This window comes from Panulirus ornatus, chromosome 7 (assembly GCF_036320965.1).
Source record: "Panulirus ornatus isolate Po-2019 chromosome 7, ASM3632096v1, whole genome shotgun sequence".
Taxonomy (NCBI): Eukaryota; Metazoa; Arthropoda; class Malacostraca; order Decapoda; family Palinuridae; genus Panulirus; species Panulirus ornatus.
Window position 1 is genome coordinate 38,124,169 of NC_092230.1, and position 24,258 is coordinate 38,148,426.

At 38.6% G+C, this 24,258-nt stretch overlaps 1 protein-coding gene across 1 annotated transcript in view; it reads right to left on the reverse strand.

The window, feature by feature from the left end:
• Positions 1-9,747: 9,747 nt before the first annotated feature.
• Positions 9,748-24,258, reverse strand: part of LOC139749541 (NPC intracellular cholesterol transporter 1-like) — a 247,767-nt gene continuing 233,256 nt past the window's right edge. The window contains exon 23 of the mRNA XM_071663526.1: positions 9,748-23,524. Within this exon, the coding sequence (XP_071519627.1) occupies positions 23,328-23,524 (197 nt within the window). The 3' untranslated portion in view covers positions 9,748-23,327. The remainder of the gene's footprint in view (positions 23,525-24,258) is intronic.

The window sequence follows — 24,258 nt, forward strand, 5'->3', positions numbered from 1 at the left end:
TAGCTTTTAGTATTTTTGTAAGGATAATAGATTTGCTTGAATTTTCAAGTTGAATTTGAAACTGGCATTGACGTGTATGTTGTAGGGCTTAATATTAATGCTTGTAAATAGTAATTAATGGTTACTCAATTGGAATATACTGTGATTATTCGGTTCATATTTATTGGTTGTCTCAGCTTAGGGAGGATTAATGAGATATTTTCTGTGATTATTTCAAGTATAGGAGCTTTTCGTTATGTCTTATTACGATTCTAAAACAAAATGTTTTTTGGGTTGAAAAATTCCATTTTTTCATTTTTGTAAGGGTAATTGATTCGTTTGAAAACCTCAGGATGAGGACTTTTATTTTTTATTTTTGATAGGGTGATAAATTTGAAAACCTCAGCATAAGGACTGTTTTTTGTGTAAATCAGTTCTAACTCTTTCACCATCTTTGTTGCCCTCACCTGTTAGTTCTTTGTGTATTTTTTAGCACAGTAGCAACACTTGGCTGAATTTGGGATGTGAACAGCTTGCTGAAATTTTTTTATTTGTGTATTTGACTTCAGTTCCAATGTTTGCCAGCATTTAATTTGTCTCCTTTATTATTTCTGAAGGTGGGCTTGGCAAAAGTATAGGTTCTATGTCGACTGCCAAGTCCCTTTTGCTTTAAGATTCTTGCAGCTTATTTCCTGCTTGATGATATTATCAGTCTTGCTTCACTTTGTCACATATCAGTAAATTGCATTTACTCACGTTGAATTTCATTAGCTACATAAGCGAGTGTAATTACTTACTAGTACTTTGCAGGGAGGAAGTTTTACAATTGTGGGAACCTCATCTTTTAAACCTCTTCCACTATCATACAGTTTTCAAACTTCCATATACTGTATGCATTTACTTTTTCCTCATCAAGTTTACAGCAGTCATTCACCACTTTTGTTACCATTTTTTTTATTTCAAGTTTCATGGTTTGCCATTTAATTGTTGTGTCCCTACAGGTTACAAGAACTGTTTATTTTATGTCTTCAGGTCATCCCCTACTTCTCTCTTCCGTGGTGTGTTTGTAATGAGCTCAAATGTGTCTGTGTATTTAAGGAGGGAGCTTTGTTTTTGTGGGCTTCACCTTTTATACTTTCATTTTGACTTATGGACTTCTGAATTCTCCATTATTATCTCATACTCCTGTTTGACTGGCATGCTGCGGAAGAGAAGAAAAAGGCATGTGGTGGATTGCTTGAAAGAAACATATCAGCAGAAGTTCAGCAAAGGAGAGAAGAATATTAAGAATATTAAGAATGTTAAGAAGCTGATGGGGGAAGGCAAAGAATGGGTCCCTTAATAGAACAATGAAGGGTAGATGTGTAAGAATGGATGTGAAGAAAGGACAAAGGGACAGCATAGTCCTCCTGACCCTGACCTATGCAGCCAAAACATGGAATGAGTCACAGTAAAAAAAATCATGCTGTGGAAATAACTAATTGAGAGGAGCAAGAGCTAGCGGTGGGGACACACATGCAGCCAGCTCTCCAGAGCAAAAACCAAATTAATACCTATAGAAGAGGGAAAGTGAACCAACACAGAGGCATAGGACACGAATATCAAGTTTGGAAGTTACCCTAGGAGAGTTTATAAGTCGGACCACTTTCAGAAGAAAAGAAGTTTCAACACCCAGTTTCTTAGAGGCAGACTTACCTTTTTTTGTAATGTGGGGTGTCCAAGAAAGAGTGGGTGTTACAGTAATATCATATACAGTGAGTCAAGAAGTGGAATTACATAACCATCAAAGGAAAGACAAGAGTTGTAATAGGAGCAGCCGAATTGAAGGATGTGGGTGAATGCAGTGTTATGAGCATATGAATCCATTTAGGTCTTTCTTTTTTCTTTTAAACTATTCGCCATTTCCCGCGTTAGCGAGGTAGCGCTAAGAACAGAGGACTGGGCCTTTTTTGGAATATCCTCAACTGGCCCCCTCTGTTCCTTCTTTTGGAAAATTTAAAAAAAATCCATTTAGGTATTTGTGGAAAAGAAATTGTTGAAAAAAAAAAGGAAAAAAAGTGTAGGGGACAGGACAGAACTTTGAGGGACACCACTATTAATGGAAAAATGGGGGGAGGCTGATCCATCAACATCCACAGAGACAGATCAGCCTGAGAGCAAGCTAAACATGAAGGAGCAAAGTGAGGTAAGGAAGCCAAAAGAGGGGAGCTTAGAGATGAGACCTCAATGCCTCATCGTTAAAAGCTTTGGATATGTCAAAGACAACTTCATGTGACTCCCAAAGTCTTTCACAGATTTCAGACATTTGTAAAATAGGAATGAATATCTCCAGTTGATCTCGCCTTATGGAAACCATACTGGTGATCATAGAGGTTACTGTAGATTTCAAAGCGGCTTAGGATATGGAAGTTGAGGAGGGATTCAAAGACTTTGGAAATGGTAGGTGTCAAAGTAATAGAGGGGTAAAGGAATGTTAAAGTCATCCAAGGTGGAGTTAGAGGAGAAAAGGGAAACAAAGAGAGTTGTTTTGTCTATGGGAGACAGAGATATAGTACCATCAGAATGGAAAATTGAAGGAAAGGTGGAGCAACATTAGTTGTTAGCAATGCCCTTACTTAAAGACCAGAAAGAACTATCAGTGGATAATGAGGAGAGGTTCCCGCACTCCCTCAGTGGGAGTTACTCTAGTGAATGGGCACCAGATATATATATATATATATATATATATATATATATATATATATATATATATATATATATATATATATATATATTTTTTTTTTCTTTTTTTTTTTATACTTTGTCGCTGTCTCCCGCGTTTGCGAGGTAGCGTATATATATATATATATATATATATATATATATATATATATATATATATATATATATATATATATATATATATATATTTATGAATAAGAGCAAGGTTATTAGGTACAGTAGGGTTGAGGGTCAAGTCAATTGGGAGGTAAGTTTGAATGGAGAAAAACTGGAGGAAGTAAAGTGTTTTAGATATCTGGGAGCGGATCTGGCAGCGGTTGGAACCATGGAAGCGGAAGTGGATCATAGGGTGGGGGAGGGGGCGAAAATCCTGGGAGCCTTGAAGAATGTGTGGAAGTCGAGAACATTATCTCGGAAAGCAAAAATGGGTATGTTTGAAGGAATAGTGGTTCCAGCATTGTTGTATGGTTGCGAGGCGTGGGCTATGGATAGAGTTGTGCGCAGGAGGATGGATGTGCTGGAAATGAGATGTTTGAGGACAATGTGTGGTGTGAGGTGGTTTGATCGAGTAAGTAACGTAAGGGTAAGAGAGATGTGTGGAAATAAAAAGAGCGTGGTTGAGAGAGCAGAAGAGGGTGTTTTGAAATGGTTTGGGCACATGGAGAGAATGAGTGAGGAAAGATTGACCAAGAGGATATATGTGTCGGAGGTGGAGGGAACGAGGAGAAGTGGGAGACCAAATTGGAGGTGGAAAGATGGAGTGAAAAAGATTTTGTGTGATCGGGGCCTGAACATGCAGGAGGGTGAAAGGAGGGCAAGGAATAGAGTGAATTGGATCGATGTGGTATACCGGGGTTGACGTGCTATCAGTGGATTGAATCAGGGCATGTGAAGCGTCTGGGGGAAAACCATGGAAAGCTGTGTAGGTATGTATATTTGTGTGTGTGGACGTATGTATATACATGTGTATGGGGGTGGGTTGGGCCATTTCTTTCGTCTGTTTCCTTGCGCTACCTCGCAAACACGGGAGACAGCGACAAAGCAAATAAAAAAAAAAGATATATGGGAGCAGCTGAATGAGTGTGTTAGTGGTTTTGATGCACGCGACCAGGTTATAGTGATGGGTGATTTGAATGCAAAGGTGAGTAATGTAGCAGTTGAGGGAATAATTGGTATACATGGGGTGTTCAGTGTTGTAAATGGAAATGGTGAAGAGCTTGTAGATTTATGTGCTGAAAAAGGACTGGTGATTGGGAATACCTGGTTTAAAAAGCGAGATATACATAAGTATACGTATGTAAGTAGAAGAGATGGCCAGAGAGCATTATTGGATTACGTGTTGATTGACAGGCGCACGAAAGAGAGACTTTTGGATGTAAATGTGCTGAGAGGTGCAACTGGAGGGATGTCTGATCATTATCTTGTGGAGGCTAAGGTGAAGATTTGTATGGGTTTTCAGAAAAGAAGAGTGAATGTTGGGGTGAAGAGGGTGGTGAGAGTAAGTGAGCTTGGGAAGGAGACTTGTGTGAGGAAGTACCAGGAGAGACTGAGTACAGAATGGAAAAAGGTGAGAACAATGGAAGTAAGGGGAGTGGGGGAGGAATGCGATGTATTTAGGGAATCAGTGATGGATTGCGCAAAAGATGCTTGTGGCATGAGAAGCGTGGGAGGTGGGTTGATTAGAAAGGGTAGTGAGTGGTGGGATGAAAAACTAAGATTATTAGTGAAAGAGAGGAGAGAGGCATTTGGACGATTTTTGCAGGGAAAAAATGCAATTGAGTGGGAGATGTATAAAAGAAAGAGACAGGAGGTCAGAGAAAGGTGCAAGAGGTGAAAAAGAGGGCAAATGAGGGTTGGGGTGAGAGAGTATCATTAAATTTTGGGGAGAATAAAAAGATGTTCTAGAAGGAGGTAAATAAAGTGCATAAGACAAGGGAGCAAATGGGAACTTCAGTGAAGGGCGCTAATGGGGAGGTGATAACAAGTAGTGGTGATGTGAGAAGGAGATGGAGTGAGTATTTTGAAGGTTTGTTGAATGTGTTTGATGACAGAGTGGCAGATATAGGGTGTCTTGGTCGAGGTGGTGTGCAAAGTGAGAGGGTTGGGGAAAATGATTTGGTAAACAGAGAAGAGGTAGTAAAAGCTTTGCGGAAGATGAAAGCCGGCAAGGCAGCAGGTTTGGATGGTATTGCAGTGGAATTTATTAAAAAAGGGGGTGACTGTATTGTTGACTGGTTGGTAAGGTTATTTAATGTATGTATGACTCATGGTGAGGTGCCTGAGGATTGGCGGAATGCGTGTATAGTGCCATTGTACAAAGGCAAAGGGGATAAGAGTGAGTGCTCAAATTACAGAGGTATAAGTTTGTTGAGTATTCCTGGTAAATTATTTATTTTTTTTTTATTATACTTTGTTGCTGTCTCCCGCGTTTGCGAGGTAGCGCAAGGAAACAGACGAAAGAAATGGCCCAACCCCCCCCCATACACATGTATATACATACGTCCACACACGCAAATATACATACCTACACAGCTTTCCATGGTTTACCCCAGACGCTTCACATGCCTTGATTCAATCCACTGACAGCATGTCAACCCCGGTATACCACATCGCTCCAATTCACTCTATTCCTTGCCCTCCTTTCACCCTCCTGCATGTTCAGGCCCCGATCACACAAAATCTTTTTCACTCCATCTTTCCACCTCCAATTTGGTCTCCCTCTTCTCCTCGTTCCCTCCACCTCCGACACATATATCCTCTTGGTCAATCTTTCCTCACTCATTCTCTCCATGTGCCCAAACCACTTCAAAACACCCTCTTCTGCTCTCTCAACCATGCTCTTTTTATTTCCACACATCTCTCTTACCCTTACGTTACTCACTCGATCAAACCACCTCACACCACACATTGTCCTCAAACATCTCATTTCCAGCACATCCATCCTCCTGCGCACAACTCTATCCATAGCCCAGGCCTCGCAACCATACAACATTGTTGGAACCACTATTCCTTCAAACATACCCATTTTTGCTTTCCGAGATAATGTTCTATCCCTGGGGATAGGGGAGAAAGAATACTTCCCACGTATTCCCTGCGTGTCGTAGAAGGCGACTAAAAGGGGAGGGAGCGGGGGGCTGGAAATCCTCCCCTCTCGTTTTTTTTTAATTTTCCAAAAGAGGGAACAGAGAATTGGGCCAGGTGAGGGTATTCCCTCAAAGGCCCAGTCCTCTGTTCTTAACGCTACCTCGCAAATGCGGGAAATGGCGAGTAGTTTGAAAGAAAAGAAAAAGAATATATATATATCTTCTCTGTTTACCAAATCATTTTTCCTAACCCTCTCACTTTGCACACCACCTCGACCAAAACACCCTATATCTGCCACTCTATCATCAAACACATTCAACAAACCTTCGAAATACTCACTCCATCTCCTTCTCACATCACCACTACTTGTTATCACCTCCCCATTTGCGCCCTTCACTGAAGTTCCCATTTGCTCCCTTGTCTTACGCACTTTATTTACCTCCTTCCAGAACATCTTTTTATTCTCCCTAAAATTTAATATATATATATATATATATAGATATATAGTTGTATGATTTTCTGCCCTGGTTTTAATACTAATTGCTCTTGTTCTGGATTCTCTGCTTCAAATGTGACTTTAAATATCTATTTAATGTTAACAGAGTCATGGCTTTCTGGTAATCTCTATGTGTTTATTAGATTTTCTCTTTTTCGTTTCTTTCAAAGTGAACAAATGAAGGGTCTTCCTTCTTTCTCTTTAACTTATCCCTCTCAAATCAGGTAGTCTTGGACCAAAGTTTTCAAAGACAACTCTGGAGGTGTATGGACATTGAATTTCTGAAATCTTAAGTCTGAAGCTTCATAAACTAATTGCTTTGTACACTGAGGTGGCACATTTCTCAGTAGGTTCTGGTGTATGTTTATTATTATTATTATACTTAACATTAAGTATACTAATAATAATAAACATACACCAGAACCTACTGAGAAATGTGCCACCTCAGTGTACAAAGCAACTTGTTTATGAAGCTTCAGACTTAAGATTTCAGAAATTCAAAGTCCATACACCTGCAGAAGCTGGTGACTGAGTTTGGTAAAGTGTGTAAAAGAAGAAAGTTAAGAGTAAATGTGAATAAGAGCAAGGTTATTAGGTACAGTAGGGTTGAGGGCCAAGTCAATTGGGAGGTAAGTTTGAATGGAGAAAAACTGGAGGAAGTAAAGTGTTTTAGATATCTGGGAGTGGATCTGGCAGCAGATGGAACCATGGAAGTGGAAGTAAATCACAGGGTGGGGGAGGGGGCGAAAATCCTGGGAGCCTTGAAGAATGTGTGGAAGTTGAGAACATTATCTCGGAAAGCAAAAATGGGTATGTTTGAAGGAGTAGTGGTTCCAACAATGTTGTATGGTTGCGAGGCGTGCGCTATGGATAGAGTTGTGCGCAGGAGGGTGGATGTGCTGGAAATGAGATGTTTGAGGACAATGTGTGGTGTGAGGTGGTTTGATGGAGTAAGTTATGTAAGGGTAAGAGAGATGTGTGGTAATAAAAAGAGCGTGGTTGAGAGAGCAGAAGAGGGTGTTTTGAAATGGTTTGGGCACATGGAGAGAATGAGTGAGGAAAGATTGACCAAGAGGATATATGTGTCAGAGGTGGAGGAAACGAGAAGTGGGAGACCAAATTGGAGGTGGAAAGATGGAGTGAAAAAGATTTTGAGTGATTGGGGCCTGAACATGCAGGAGGGTGAAAGGTGGGCAAGGAATAGAGTGAATTGGTTCGATGTGGTATACTGGGGTTGACGTGCTGTCAATGGATTGAATCAGGGCATGTGAAGCGTATGGGGTAAACCATGGAAAGTTCTGTAGGACCTGGATGTGGAAAGGGAGCTGTGGTTTCGGGCATTATTACATGACAGCTAGAGACTGAGTGTGAATGAATGGGGCCTTTGTTGTCTTTTCCTAGCGCTACCTTGCACACATAAGGGGGGAGGGGGATGCTATTCCATGTGTGGCGAGGTGGCGATGGGAATAAATAAAGGCAGACGGTATGAATTATGTACATGTGTATATATGTATATGTCTGTGTGTGTATATATATATGTATACATTGAGATGTATAGGTATGTATATTTGTGTGTGTGGACGTGTATGTATATACATGTGTATGGGGGTGGGTTGGGCCAGTCTTGCGCTACCTCGCTAATGCGGGAGACAGCGACAAAGCAAAATAAATAATAAATAAAATAATAATATATAACTGAGGACTAACATCCTTATTATTCATGATTCTTCGATAATATATAACGGAGGACTAACATCCTTATTATTTGTGATTCTGTCGTCTTGCATGTTAAATTTCAATGAATGAATAACACTTATATAACACAAATCGTATGCAAAGCTGTAAGACTGAATTTTCAGTTTTGGTAGGAAGATGTGACAATGCCCTAAGGGTCCTTGTTGATTGTGGGAGAATTATTAAGATGTGGGAGACTGGTCTACCAGTGACAGAAATTGCTCAATGTACAAGATTCAATAAGGCAACTGTCCAAAAGAGGCTTGGAAGATGGCTAACTGAGGGAAGTCTGGAGATGAGGCCATACAATGACAGACCACATGTAACAATGTGTGAGGATGATCAATGGATTATGGAGGCAATACAGCAATGACTGCTAACCTCTTCTTTGCAACTGACATAAGACCTGTACTCTGCTTTGCCTTCCACAAATGACTGGACGATGCCTTCACCAAAACAACATACACCGTTACATCTCGGCAAGCAAAGATCAGCTCACACAACCTTTAAGGAAACTTGTCTGATGCATGCAGCATCTCAGCTTGGACCCCAGTTATTGGAGAACTGCGATATTCAGGGATGAGAAATGTTTCACATCTGTGGAGCTGGAGCAAGACAATGCTGGAGAGTTCAGAATACAAGATTTAGGGAGGATCACATGTTGGGCATTGATGCAAGTGTATGGGCCAGGGGAGCTTGTTAAACTGCATGGAAATTTAGAGCAACTAAATAGTTGGAGGATATGCTTCTGCCAACACTGTGAACTATGGAAATCCCACAACCAAATCCCATCAGACTAGTGTGTGACAGGAGTTTGATTCGTATGAGCAACATAGTTTTGGACTGGCTTTTCCATCATCTGCGGCTAGAGGTGATTGACTGGCCAAGTGAAGGGTGACTTGAACCTCACTGAAAAGGTGTGGGCTGTCACATGTCAAAAATGGGACGTGAGGAAGGATACCCAAGCACAGAAAATGAGGCACAAGAGATATTGGAGTTTGAGATGGCATCCAAATATCTGCCTTGACTTGGTAGTTTCAATACCAATTCAATTTATGGAAGTTGATGCAAATGACATCATTTGCACAAATAATGTCTTGAATTTTCATAAGCTTCATAATATCTAATGGCCAAAAGATGGAGTGCTAATTTAACCAAAGGTATACAAATGAATCAAATTTAATAAAATATAATTTTGAAATAGTTTTATACAAATCCATGTCAGAAAAAAAAACTGCATTTGACAAATGTGAAAGATTAAATGCTTAGCTAGAAACAAAGTGTTTAGCCTTGGGATGCAGTATTAGACTGTTTTCAAATTCTGATGTCAAGAATTCATAATGTATGCAATTCTCGATTATGTATTATCATCAGCATAATTTACTCCGAAACAAAAGTTAAGGGGAAGAAAGTTGACGAAGGAGCTATTAAGATTGGTCACTGTTTTAGTAACTCTAACTTGTCTGGGTGAGGTGGAGGCTGTTGCAGAAAACATTGGGGCTACTGCATTATTAAGTGCTCAGTTGAAATTTGTTTGGAATGGCCTGTGACAATGTAATGTTGCATAGCTTGCTTTCTCAATTTCCTAAATTTGTTTTTGCGTAAGGTGTGGTCTTTTTGTTTGTTTGGCTTGTGAATGATGTACATTCAGCTGCCTAAACTGAAATCATGTTGCAAAGTCATATAAAGTCATATTAGCTTAATGTCTAACAAGAAAATGAAAGGAAAATCAGTCTGATTTATTTGATTTATTTAACAATTTAGAAAACAGAGTTGTGATAATAATAATATACATTTGTTATCTTCACACAGGAAGAAAAATAAATAACTCTGGTTCTTTATCAGTGATATCAAAATACTACACATAGCATAGCATTCTATAAACATGGTAAACATCAATACCAATTTTCACAAAGTATGCACTGCATACTTCTTAAGGATATCCCATATTTCCAAAAGTATCACTACACCTTGTTCAAATTGTCAAATTGGAAAAAAAAAAGAAAATACTGAAAACTGGAAAAATTGTAATGGAAAGAGTAGAAAATCAGATATATTTCATGATATGATACACTAACTCTACACTTACAATCTTCATATATACAACTTGTCCAGTGGTTTCACAGTGGGAATAAATATCCCTGAAAGGTTAAATTATGTTTTCTTGGTGTCATAAAATACCTATCCCTATGAAACAAGTGTAATAGCAAATGAATTTTTCACAACCGATAAACCTGGTAACTAACATTCTTTTCACAGTATTTAGGTACGAGTATAATAATGAAACAAAAGTGTCCCTGGCGTAGGGGAGAGAGAATTCTTTATCTGTACTCTCTCCGTGTAGTAGGATGCAACAGGAGGAACCAAGCAGGGAGTGCTCATCCTCCTCGAAGGCTCCGATTGGGGTGTCTAAATGTGTGGATGTAATGCAGATGAGAAGAGAAGAGACAGGTAGTATGTTTGAGGAAAGAAATCTGGATGTTCTGTCTCTGAGGGAAACAAAGCTCAAGGGGAAGAATGGTTTGGAAATGTCTTGGGAGCAAAGTTAGGGGTAGGTGAGAGGACAAGAGCTAAGGAAGGAGTAGTAGTACCCCTGGATAGTTATGGGAGTGTGTGACAGAGTGTACGGAAGTAAATTCTAGACTGATGTGGGTAAAAATGAAAGTGGATGGCATGAGATGAGCACCTATTATTTCTTACACAGCCATGAGAAGAAAGATCAAAGACCATGAGAAGCAAGTTTATTGGGGAGCAGCTGAGTGAGTGTGTCAGCAGTTTTGATGTAAGAGACCAGATATTACTGATGGGTGATTTGAATGTGATGGTGAGTGATGTTGAAGTTGAGAGTATAACTGGAAGGCATGGGGTATTCAGTATCAAAAATGGGAATGAACAGCCTATGGAATGGTGTGCTGAAAAAGGATTGTTGAATGGGAATTCCTGGTTTAAAAAGTGGGACAAGTATACATGTGAGTTGAAGAAATGGTCATTGGGCATTATTGGATTACATGTTAAGTGACAGGAGTGTAAAAGAGACTTTTGGATGTAAATGCACAGAGAGCAGCAGCAGGTGGAATGTTTGAGCATTATCACATGGAGGCGAGGGTGAAGATTCGTAGATTTTTTTGGAGAAGAGGAAACAATACCAGTGAGAAAAGATGGTAAGAGTTAGTTAGACTGGAAAAAATTTATGTGAAGAAATTGAGAGATTGAGTGATGAATGGCAGAAGGTGAGAGTCAATAAAGAATGGGGAATGAATAAGAAATGGAAGATACTTAGGGAAACAGTACTGGCAAGTGAAAGAGGTGCATGTAGGAGGAGGGCAGATTAGAAATGGTATTGAGTGGTGGAATGAAGAAGTTGCTTGTGAAACAAAAAAAGGAAGGCATTTGGGGAGCACTTGCAAGGAAGGAGTGCAAATTATTGGGATATGTAAAAAAGTGGCAGCAGGTCAAGAGAAAGTTGCAGAGGCTGGAAAAGATGGCAAGTAAGAGTTGAGGTGAGTACATATCAGTAAACTTCTGAGAGAAGATAAAGATGTTTTGGAAGAAGGTTAATTATGTGTGAAAAACAAAGATGTTTTGGAAGAAGGTTAATTATGTGTGAAAAACGGAGAACAAGTAGGGACATCAGGAAGGGAGCAAAAGGGGAACTGAGGACATGAGGAAGAAATAGAGTCCTTTGATGGACTGTTGAATACATTAGATGATAGGGTGGCATATGTAGTGGTTTGGGTTGGAGTGGTATGTGAAGTCAGAGTCATGGAAAGTGGTTTGATAAGGAGGAAAGAGGTGGTGAAAGCAAGATGAAATGTGGCAAGGCAGCTAGAGTGGATGGTACTGTAGCTGAATTAATTGAGAAAGGGGATGACTGTTGCTGATTAGTTGGGTACGGATTTTCAATACATGTATGGATCAAGATGAGGTGCCTGAGGATTGGCGGAATGTATGTACAGTGGCATTGTGTAAAGGCAACAGGGATAAAGCTGAGTGCTCAAACTACAGAGGCATGAATTTGAGTGTATCTGGTAAGTTGTAAGGGAGAGTACTGATTGAGAGGGTGAAGGCATGTACAGAGCATCAGATTGGGGAGGAGCAATATGGTTTCAGAAATGGTAAAAGTTGTCTGGATCAGGTGTTTGCTTTAAAGAATGAGAGAAATACTTAGAGAAACAGATGAATTAGTATGAGGCATTTATGGATCTGGAGAGAGCATATGATAGGGTTGACAGAGATGCCTTGTGGAAGATCTTGAAAATATATAGTATGGGAGAAATGCTGCTAAAAGCAGAGATAAGTCTTTATCAAGGGGTAAGCATATTGATAGGGTGGACAGAGATGCCTTGTGGAAGCTCTTAAAAATATATGGTGTGAGAGAAATGCTGCTAAAAGCAGAGGTTTTTATCAAAGGTGTAAGACATGTGTAGGAGTAAGAAGAGGGGAGAGTTCCAAGTGATGGTTTGTTTGTGGGATGTCAACATGGTTGTTCAATTTGTTTATGCAGTTGGGGTGGTGAGGGAGATAAATGCAAAGAGTCTTGGAAAGAGTGGTAAGTAAGCAGTCTTTGGGGGATGAAAGGGCTGATATTACAGCACTGGTGGCAGATTCAAATGAGAAACTGCAGAAGTTAATGAATGAGTTTGAATGGAGATAAAATTGGAGGAAGTGAAGTGTTTTAGATACCTGAGAGTGGACATGGCAGCCAAAGGAATCATGAAAGCATCAGTGAGTCATAGGGTGGGTGAGGGGGCAAAGGTTCTGGGAAGAATGTTGTGGAAAGAGAGATCATTATCTGTTTGGGCAAAAATGGGTATGTTTGATGGTATATTAGTACCAACAAAATTATATGGATGGGAGGCAACGGTTATAGATAAGTCAGCTGTGCAGAGGAAGGTGAATGTATTGGAAATTAAATGCTTGTGGACAGTATGTAATGTGAGGTGGTTTGATCGAGTAAGTAATGAAAGGGTAAGAGTGAGTTGTAGTAATAAAATTTAGAGTGTGTTTAAGACAGCTGAAGAGGGTGTGCTGAAACGGTATCAACATACTGAGAGGAAAGGTTGACAAAGAGGATATATGTGTCAGAATTGGAGGAAATGAGGAGAACAGGGAGCCCAAATGGAAGGAAAGAGTAAAAAAATAAAGGTTTTGATCCATCAGGGCCTGAACATGCAGCAGGGAGAAAGGCATGCATATGATACAGTGAATTGGAATGATGTGGCATACTGAGGTTGACATGCTGTCAATGGACTGAAACAGGGCATGTGAAGCATCAAGGGTAAACCTTGGAAAGGTCTCTGGGGCCTGGTTTCGGTGCATACACATGACAGCTAGAGAATGGATGCGAGTGGATGTGGTCTTTCTTCGTCTGTTCCCATTACAACCTCAATAAAGCAGGTAATGGCATCATGTGCGAAAAAAAGAAAGAAGTATTTTGCATAATGTCATGGCATCATGTGCGAAAAAAAGAAAGAAGTATTTTGCATAATGTCAAGATATTCTAATCTCATAACATTCTTTACTTTTAAATCTATTAAATGATAGCTTTTTCACAGTTAGCATGATAATTTTTACCTGTTGCTTATACCAATATAAGTAGCCTACAAAAAGGTTATATATGTTTAAAGTACTCATATCAAACTGTTTTATGAGTATATGCATGAGAAAATTCTCAATATATGTCATACAAACACATCTATTATCATCTTGAGCTTCATGAAATACAATTTATGATGATTTCATTATCATGCATATCTTCAAAAGGCAAAGCAAGATAGCACATGTTGCATTTTCCCCAAAATAGTTTGGCTTTTCTTCTTTTGCTGTGACCATCAATCTCCTACCATTTTGCTTTGGATTATGAATTACATGCACTCTTTTAAACTTTGTACCCTCAAAATCATGCAATTACAGTAGCATAATGGCAGAGGTGATCAAGACTGAGCCTCATATATATGATAGAAAACAAGAGGCTAAGGGGCTTTGTTATCCTAAAGATGTCTCAGAGAAGAGTACAACAAATTCCCACAGCTGGGGAGTAAACTTCTGTACAATTTACATGGAACCTTTCACTAAATATTTCAATATTTTTATGAAAAACAATTATCTATATATGTGCTGTCACAATGAAAATGAATAATGCAAACAACATGGTACTGATATATTAGAAATGAGAAAAATGTGAGCATACTCCTGTCTGGTAGCACTGACTGACTCGTCACACCCTTTGTGACATCTTCAGTAGAGGTAAAATCAGTACAATTAAACTATTTCTACATATTTGTGATTAGGGAAAAGTTCTCTGTTCAATGCCATGGTGAAAATGAGAAATACACTTAATATTCACTTTCTGTTCAAGCTGCCCTGAGGGAGGAGGGCTGTTTTCCCATTCACAGTGAAAGGATTAATATATACACTCTGAGATTTAGATGGTTTAACAACCAAAATCATTTGTTACAATGATTTCATGCTCCTTTCACAAATGAGGCCACCATTACTTGTTTGTACATAGAAATATGTGAAATGAAAATGCAACATCATGGCAGGTATACATAAGGATGAAATACAAGGTAACAGAGGATACTGCCATCTTCAAGTGAGTGTGTTTGTAAGCTTATGTGAGGCAGAACATTTAACAGACTTAATGTATACATTGTCAGAAAAACAGCCATCAGTGTCAGCAGTGTGAGCACCAGGGCAATGATATCTGTAAAGTTTTTATCCAAATATAACTTTGAAAGTATCATTGGATTGAAGTATGTATTCCACATGCACACGATAATGTGGTAAGGGTACACAGAGACACTGAACAAATGCTGCAAACACATGAGGTAGTACGGAGGTGCTTTCATGTAATTCAAAGGCTTATATAAAGGTCATGTGCTACATGACTACAGATGCACTGTACCTTTGTAAAGTAAAAGGTTTTATGGATGTTCATAAAAAACTACTGGGAGGTCAATATGTTAATCTGGTAAAAGAAGGAAACAAAATTCTTGCTCGACTACATGTCATGTCCTTTGGTCACTATATCCTTATATATTTCGAGGAACCGTTTACAAAGTCATCATTAGGTTTCAAAAACTTAAAGGTTGTGATCCGGTCATCCTCACTCTTCCCCTCCAAGGTGAACAAATCGAAAGTCTCTAGTCTTTTCCTGTAACTCAGCTCATTTTTAATTCTGGTACCATCTTGGTTGCACTCCCTGGATCTTCTCTATTACCTCTATGTGCTTCTTTAGATGCTGTAACCAAATCTAAGATGCCTATTCTACTTTTGGCCTTATGTATAATATGAAGACCTTGCTATTTCCTCAACCTTTTACTTGAGCAATTCTAATTTTTGCCAGCAGACTTTGTCTCCACTATTCACCTAATGTGAAACTCTGATGAAAGGTTAGGAATGATTTTGACTCCAAAGTCCTCATACACAGAAATGTGAAGCTTATCTCCTGCTAAATAATGGTAATACTGAAGTCTTCTCTCATTATCACATCCTTATTACTTACATTTACTTGGCTTAAATTTCATCAACAATGTTCAAGATCAACTTGAAGTTTGTTCAAGTCCCCATGTAAGTTGATGGAATCTTCCTCACTTCTCACTGCAAACATATTCAGGTAGAAGTCCATCCCTCCAGGCAAGTCATTTACACAACATGGTCTTACGACAGAACCCTTTGGCACTCTGCTGATCACCTTGTCTCATTTGGAGAAAGCTCCACTGACATACATCCTTTGTTCCCTTCCACTGAGATAATCTTATATGCATCAAGGAAGTTTCCCCTCTTACTCCTGCTTGGTGATCCAGTTTCTTAATCAGCCTCCAGCATGATAAGTGCTTTCTGGCAGTTCAGATACAAGCAATCCACTCAGCCTAACCTTTTGTCTAAGACACAGCTCATTTTCTCATAGAAATCTAAGATATTTGTCACATGTGACATCCTTTCCCTACATGTACCCTTGCCATCTCTCATTTAGGTAATTTCTCCACAGTTTAAAGTCATCCATTTATGTTCAGGTCATCTTTCCAGAACCTTACAGACCACTCTAAACAGTGAGACTGGTCTGTAATTCAGTGTCTCTTGGCTTTCTTTTTCACAAAGTGGTATGACTTCTGTCCATTGGCACTATGATTTTCTACAATGACATCTTCAACAGTATTTCAAGAGGCTTATCTAACATATCTTCACACATCAGCACATACATATGGTGAAATTTTGTCTGGACCATGATACTTATTTGGGTCAAGACCTCTGTATTTTATTGATGTCTTTTCTATACATCTCAACGTTCTCTAAAATCTTGTCCTCATTCCATCTCACTGGTGTTAAAGTCATTGGGTCTTACACTTTGAAAACACTTTTGAACTTGTCTTTACATCATCCTTTATAATTATTTCCTCTAAATCCCCTAGCCTAATTAGCTGCTTTTTAACTGACAAATGACTCCTGATGAATTTAGGGAAAAGTCTGATGAATCTTGGTTAAAGTTTTGAATTTTTCTCCTGCCTTGTTCACAATACTCTACATGTTTCTCTGTTTCCCCTTTCTTATCCTGCTATACTTGTTCATTACTCTCATATACGTTGCAAATGCTGGCTGGCAGGAGTGTCATCAATATCTTCATTACATCTTGAAGCTCCAATGCTCTTTGATATCTTTTACTACATAATTCTTTCCTCTTTCTTACCATTCCCTCTGTATTTGAGGTTAGAGGTACCCAAATTTCTACTTCACTGTACATTTCACTGAACCCCTCACCACAAAGATCTATCATATAATTGAGGGTTGTGTAGTTTTCATAATTATATCTCCTCTTTATGCTTTGTCTCACCTCTGCTTTTAATATCTCATTTACCACAGAGTCAAACTTGAGCATTATATGACCACTTTTTCCAACTGGTGTGTCATATATGACATTCTCAACATTCATGCAAGTATGTGGGAAGATAAGATAAAGTAATGATGATGTATCATTCCCTTTCAATCCTAGTCTGTTCTCTGACACGTAGGTATGAAAAATTTTCCTGTATATGCTCCAAGGACTGTGTCTCCATGACTCCTTATCAACGTGTGAATCCTAATTCACCTAAACCATTTCTTTATATTTGAAATTCCCCATTATCAGTACTTTACCATCTCGAAGAAGTGAGTATTTCACTTCTTCATGTACCATCCTGATCATTCTCCTTATTATTATGTTGTTCTGGACTGTTGCAATTCCTTGGAGGATTATATAATTCTAACACCACTATGCATTTTTTCCCTACAGTTACTCTTCCCAGTATGTTCAGTCTGAATGGGTTATCTTGAAACTTAAAGCTGTCTATCATTATGATAGCTAACTGTCTGTTTTGCCTTCTTTCTTCCTTACTATCAGGTGAGATCTTATCTCTTTAGTAAACTTTGTTTTCAAGACCAACACAAGGTGCTCCTACTTTCGTATCCTGCTACATTCATGCCTTGCTCTCTTATGCCTTAAAAATGCTGGCTAGCTGGAGATCATTGGTATCTTTGCCACAGCACATCCTGAAGCTCCTTGGCCTTATGACATCTTATATTGTTCTATTCCTCCCTCTTTCTAAACCTTTCTTTTGAATTTGAGGCTAGAGGTATTTACACTCCTGCTTCTTCACTGAAAACTCACACATTCTTTCACCATAATGCCATGGTTCCTGGCTAATTTCACCACAATGCCATGGTTCCTGGATAATGAACTTCACTTCCTAATTCATGTTATCAGAAAATACGAGTTTTGAGTAGTTAGGGTTATTTTTGTAATGTGAAACAGGGGATCAAAAAGAATTGGTGCTGACAGGCATTAAAAGGGAAGACTTTTGGATGTATATGTCCTTAGAAAGGTAGCTGGTGGAATGTCTCATCACTTCTTGGTTGAGACAAGTGTGAAAGTTTGTAGTGGCTTTAAGAAAAAAGAGGAAAATATATAGAAGGCAAGAGGATAGTGAAACCAGTGAGCCTGTGAAAGATATTTGTGTATAGGAGATACCATGAGGATGAAGACTGGCAAAAGGTGAGAGTATATGAAATTAGGTGAGTGGATGAGGAATGGAAGGTATTTAGAGAAGCAGTGCTTACATGTGTGGGAGAAGTATGAGGAATGTGGAAGGCATGTTGCCAGCATGTGAGAAAGGGTAGTAAGTGTTGGGCTGTAGAAGTTGAAGTTAAGCTGCCAATAAAAGATATCTGTAGGGAAAGAGAACGAGTGCCTGGGAGATGTACGAGAGGAAATGGCAGGTGTGAATGGATGAAGTGAAAAAGATTTTGAGTGTTTGCATGGGTGTGGTGTGAGGCATGCAAGGGATAAAGCAAACTAGAGTGATGTGGCATAAAGGAATTACATGCGGTCTAAGGGCTGAGCCAAGGAATATGAAGCAGTTGGGGGAAACCATGGAAAGATCTACAAGGCCTGGTTGTGGACAGGAAGCTCTGGTTTCAGTGCATTCAATGCGATGGCCAGAGAGTGGATATGAGTGATTGAGGTTATTTCTGCATCTGTTCCTGGCACTGCCTCGCTGATGTAGCACAGAAAACAAACGAAAAAAAAAAATCCCTGCATGTCGTAAAAGGCTCTGGTGGTTGATTCAAGTGAGAAACTGCAAAAGTTGGTTACTGAGTTTGGAAAACTGCTTGAAAGGAGAAGGTTGAGAGTAAATGTGAATAAGAGTAAGGTTATTAGGTTCAGTAGGGTTGATGGACAAGTTAATTGGGATATAAGATTGAATAGAGAAAATTGGAGGATGTGAAGTATTTTAGATATCTGGGAGTGGACTATGCAGTGAATGGAGCCATAGAAGTGGTTCACCGGGTGGAGGAGGGGGCAAAGGTTCTGGTAACAATGAAAAATGCATGGAAAGAGACTTATCTCGGAGCAAAAACGGGTATGCTTAAAGGAATAGTAGTTCCAACAATATTATATGGTTGTGAGGCATGGGCTATAGATAGGGTTTTGCGGAGGAGGGTGGATATGTTGGAAATGAGATGTTTGAGGACAATATGTGGTGTGAGGTGGTTTGATCAAGTAAGTAATTAAAGGGTAAGAAATAAAAGGTGTGTGGTTGAGAGGGCAGAAGGTGTTTTGAAATGTTTTGGATGCATGGAGAGAATGAGTGAGGACAGGTTGACAAAGAGGATATATGTGTCAGAGGTGGAGGGAACATGGAGAAGCAGGAGACCAAACTGGAGGTGGAGGGATGGAGTGAAAAAGAAAAGATTTTGGGCGATCGGGGCCTGAACATACAGGAGGGTGAGGTGTGCAAGAAAAAGTGATTGGAACAATGTGGTATACTGGGGTTGACGTGCTGTTAATGGACTGAACTAAGGCATGTGAAGAGGCTGGGGTAAACCATGGAAAGTTTTGTGGGGCCTGGATATATATATATATATATATATATATATATATATATATATATATATATATATATATATATAGATATATTATTTTACTTTGTCGCTGTCTCCCGCGTTAGCGAGGTAGCGCAAGGAAACTGACGAAAGAATGGCCCAATCCACCCACATACACATGTATATACATACAAGTCCACACACGCAAATATACATACCTATACATCTCAATGTATACATATATATACACACACAGACATATACATATATACACATGTACATAATTCATACTATCTGCCTTTATTCATTCCCATCGCCACCCCGCCACACATGGAATAACAACCCCCTCCCCACTCGTGTGTGAGGTAGCGCTAGGAAAAGACAACAGAGGCCACATTCGTTCACACTCAGTCTCTAGCTGTCATGTAATAATGCACCGAAACCACAGCACCCTTTCCACATCCAGGCCCCACAGAACATTCCAGGTTTACCCCAGACACTTCACATGCCCTGGTTCAATCCATTGACAGCATGTTGACCCCGGTATACCACATCGTTCCAATTCACCCTATTCCTTGCACGCCTTTCACCCTCCTGCATGTTCAGGCCCCGATCACTCAAAATCTTTTTCACTCCATCTTTCCACCTCCAATCTGGTCTCCCACTTCTCGTTCCCTCCACCTCTGACACATATATCCCCTTGGTCAGTCTTTCCTTACTCATTCTCTCCATGTGACCAAACCATTTCAAAACATCCTCTTCTGCTCTCTCAACCACACTCTTTTTATTACCACACATCTCTCTTACCCTATTATTACTTACTCGATCAAACCACCTCACACCATATATTGTCCACAAACATCTCATTTCCAGCTCATCCACCCTCCTGTGCACAACTCTATCCATAGCCCATGCCTTGCAACCATACAACATTGTTGGAACCACTATTCCTTCAAACACACCCTTTTTTGCTTTCCGAGATAATGTCCTCGACTTCCACACATTCTTCAAGGCTCCCAGAATTTTTGCCCCCTCCCCCACACTATGATTCACTTCTGCTTCCATGGTTCCATCCGCTGCCATATCCACTCCCAGATATCTAAAACACTTCACTTCCTCCAGTTTTTCTCCATTCAAACTTACCTCCCAATTGACTTGACCCTCAACCCTACTGTACCTAATAACCTTGCTCTTATTCACATTTACTCTCAACTTTCTTCTTTCACACACTTCACCAAACTCAGTCACCAGCTTCTGCAGTTTCTCACATGAATAAGCCAAAAGCGCTGTATCATCAGCGAACAACAACTGACTCACTTCCCAAGCTCTCTCATCCACAACAGGCTGCATACTTGCCCCTCTTTCCAAAACTCTTGCATTCACCTCCCTAACAACCCCATCCATAAACAAATTAAACAACCATGGAGACATCACACACCCCTGCTGCAAACCTACATTCACTGTGTGTATGTGTGCAATTTAACAATCTACCTCATATTTCAACTAGGATTCTAAAAATCATCTATATAAGAGAAACTCTATAAGATTAGACAGAGTTAATAAGTTCCATTCGAAAATATTACAAAAATTACCTAATTTATATGACACTATCAAAGGATTTCCTTTAAGTGAAAGCAAAAAAAAAAAAAAAAAAATAATAGAGTGGTTCTCAATATCCACATCACACAAACATACAGAGTTCCACAGAATCTTAAATCCTATTTCTGGGAAAATAAGTACTATTAAGTACTACCAGAACTATTAGAATATTATTGTTCAAGAAAATAAAATAACAGCAATATAAGCTTCCTTTCTATCTTTGGTCTTATACATTTATTCCTTATGAAGTGGAATGATGGACATGTAACTATCACACAATAGTGAGAAAAAATTAGAGAGTAAATCTGATACTTTAATCTGCTGCACCTGCTATGGACCATTTCCCACCGCTAAAATCTGAGATTTTTAATAAAAAATGAATGTCCAAACCTGGCTAAAGCAATTTCTGAAATATCATTCCTTATAAAAGTATAATGTCAACATATTAACCATGAGGAAATTAATACTTAATCAACACATTAGTACCTCTAAGGAAAAGACATGGATAAACATAACTGTTCACACAGACCAAGCAAATTTGACGTAAGTTTACTTTTTGCTATTATATCAAATAATGTGCCTAATATTGCCAAATTTTTATGCACAAACTTAAATCCCATCAATTTCTTGGTGTGTATACATAGGCATTTACTAAGTCTTTATTTCTTTTAAAAATAACATACCTCTTTCACTAATTTTAATGCTCTAAACACACGCAATACAATAATGCTGAAATAAAAACCCCCTACCAAGTAAAAGTATTTCATTGGTCTTCAAGCAAATCAAACTATATCACATTACGTGTATGTAATGCTCCTGAACAGCTTTTCTGGCCGATGAAAGTATGTAAGGATCCATAAAGTTATCATTAAAAACTAAAAACCTTGATCATATTGGTGTTACATCATTACAACTCTAAATTGTGAATGTCTAAAAGGTCAGTGTCATTAAATGCTGATCTACATCTGAAAGCAATGATTTCCAATTAGAGACTACACTGTTTTCTGTTAATCCTTCCACTGCTGATGACCTATATCTGGTCATAATTTTTTCTTCTGGTCTCTACAACTGACCCGTATAAGGTCTTAAAATCTGAATTTTTCACACCTCAAGTAAAGGTAACGAATTGTTATCCATTTTACTTACCCACAAGGTGTTGTTATGCAATAAGTTTTATTTAGTGCACCTTCTAGTCAGTGTTTAGCAAGATATTTAAAAGGAGTAAAACTATGTTGCGCTCCTCAGGAACTACAAGATAAGCCTAATTATGTGTAATTATTATGGTTAATTACTTTTGATGAACTAAGTAAACTTCCTGATGATGGTGACTGGTCACATGCAAAAAAGTAAGAAAACAAAAAAGAAAAAACTACAGTGATAATGAGATACACAATATACTGAAGATCCTGACCATAAAGCCACGAATACTACATGTGGTTAAACTGTAAGTGAAAAGTCACTTTTGGCAAAGCTGTACTGTCATCAGTGCAAAAAAAGGAGTAAGTCATGTCAAGGATCTTCACACTAAAGCAGTCCATTTCACTGATCCTGATTGGAACACAAAGATGTAAGGAGCCCCATAAAAGTGGTCCTGGTATTGTATAATAACTGCAATCAAAATACTGATTTTTTCTCAAACAGGTAGCCTAAACAAGAAAGGAGGGTTGGGTCTAAGTATGTAGCAGTGAAAGGGTTAAGCATGACTATTTTAAGTAGTACCACCTTGTCATTTGACTCAAAACTGAAAGAAGACAAAGTTTTTATTCATCTGAATAATTTCATATCTATGTATTTTAACCTTTTAAAGACAGACACTCTGCAAAGAAGTGTCTGGGTTACTTGGCTACTAATTTGGAACTCATGCATGTATGGGAAATATAAGGGCAAATAATGGCTGACTTACCAATGAGCATTTGAGATATTTAAACAAACCAATCCACACTATAGTGCCACACAGTGCATAGTTATGATTCTAGCTAACACTACTTATAAAGCTAACATTAAGTTGCCACTTCCCACTTGTCATATGGTGAAACCTGCCAGGCAAAAGCAATTAAGTAGTCTGGGACCTTGGTCTGACAGTAAATGGCTCTAAGCATATAATGGTATACAATGCACCAGTAACCATGCTTGGCCATGGGATCAAACCTACACTTCATGTTATGTAATGTTGCTACTACACTATGGCTAGCAATATTGATATTTGTATATTTCCTTTACAATTTGGGGAAAAAAGTATGTAAACATTCTGAACATAATTTTCCATTCTGAATAAAACTGTCTTTCCTCTTATATTAGTACCAAAATATATTATATGAGACTCCTTAAAAAAAATCTATGTTACGTAAACTAATCAAGCAAATGCCACATTGTCTGTTCCTTCATAGTTTGGGTTGGCTCCCGGCTGCAAAATGCGAGTATCCACACCAGAAACATTGATGGGTTGTTGCAAATCTGGAACCTCCTCATTCAATGACATGGATCCATGGAAACTCTCAGCAATGTGACTCCATTGTCGTTTTTGTATGCGGCATCTGTTAGACTTTGGACCTACAAATGTGAGAAAAAAAGTGTTAACAGTATAGAGTATATGAGACTGCAATGACATTATTATTTACAGGTGATGAATAAAACCCCAGCTACTATGAACTATGAAGTATTTACATTTGCAGAATCTTATTTTTAACACTAAAAAGAGACAATGTTACCCCTTTGGAGAAATATAACTCACTGCAATGAGTACTCAAAACACTATCAATTATTGTTCATATTTACTTATGTACAATGTGCGTCTGATAAGCCATTTCAAAAAGTTTGAAGAACGATGGATCATACTGTAATCTTGAAGCTTTTAATGATGATTCCTGCTAAACCTTGTTAATGATGTTTACATTTCTACTCTATACGGCTGCAACATGCCTCATGTGATTAATATTTCCAAACCCAAAATTTTCATTGACAAAGAATATACTGTAGTCTCTCCTTAATCCTAGACATTGAAAGAAAAATCTGTATAGTAAAGATACAAATTATACCCTGACAAACATATGCAATCCAGAGATAACATAACTCTTAATTCATTCATATATGTTTGTACTACAATACAGAGTTTTCTTTCAAGGCATTTTACATAAAAGATAAAACTACTTTTAGTTAGTTTTTTTATTGTTGTTGTAACTATGTGAGCTAAAGACTGAGATTACTTACTTAACTTGTGAGGCTATTTAAGACATGCCTATGGACTCTCAGAAACTTAATAACAGAATATTAGAAATTGTAGTCAG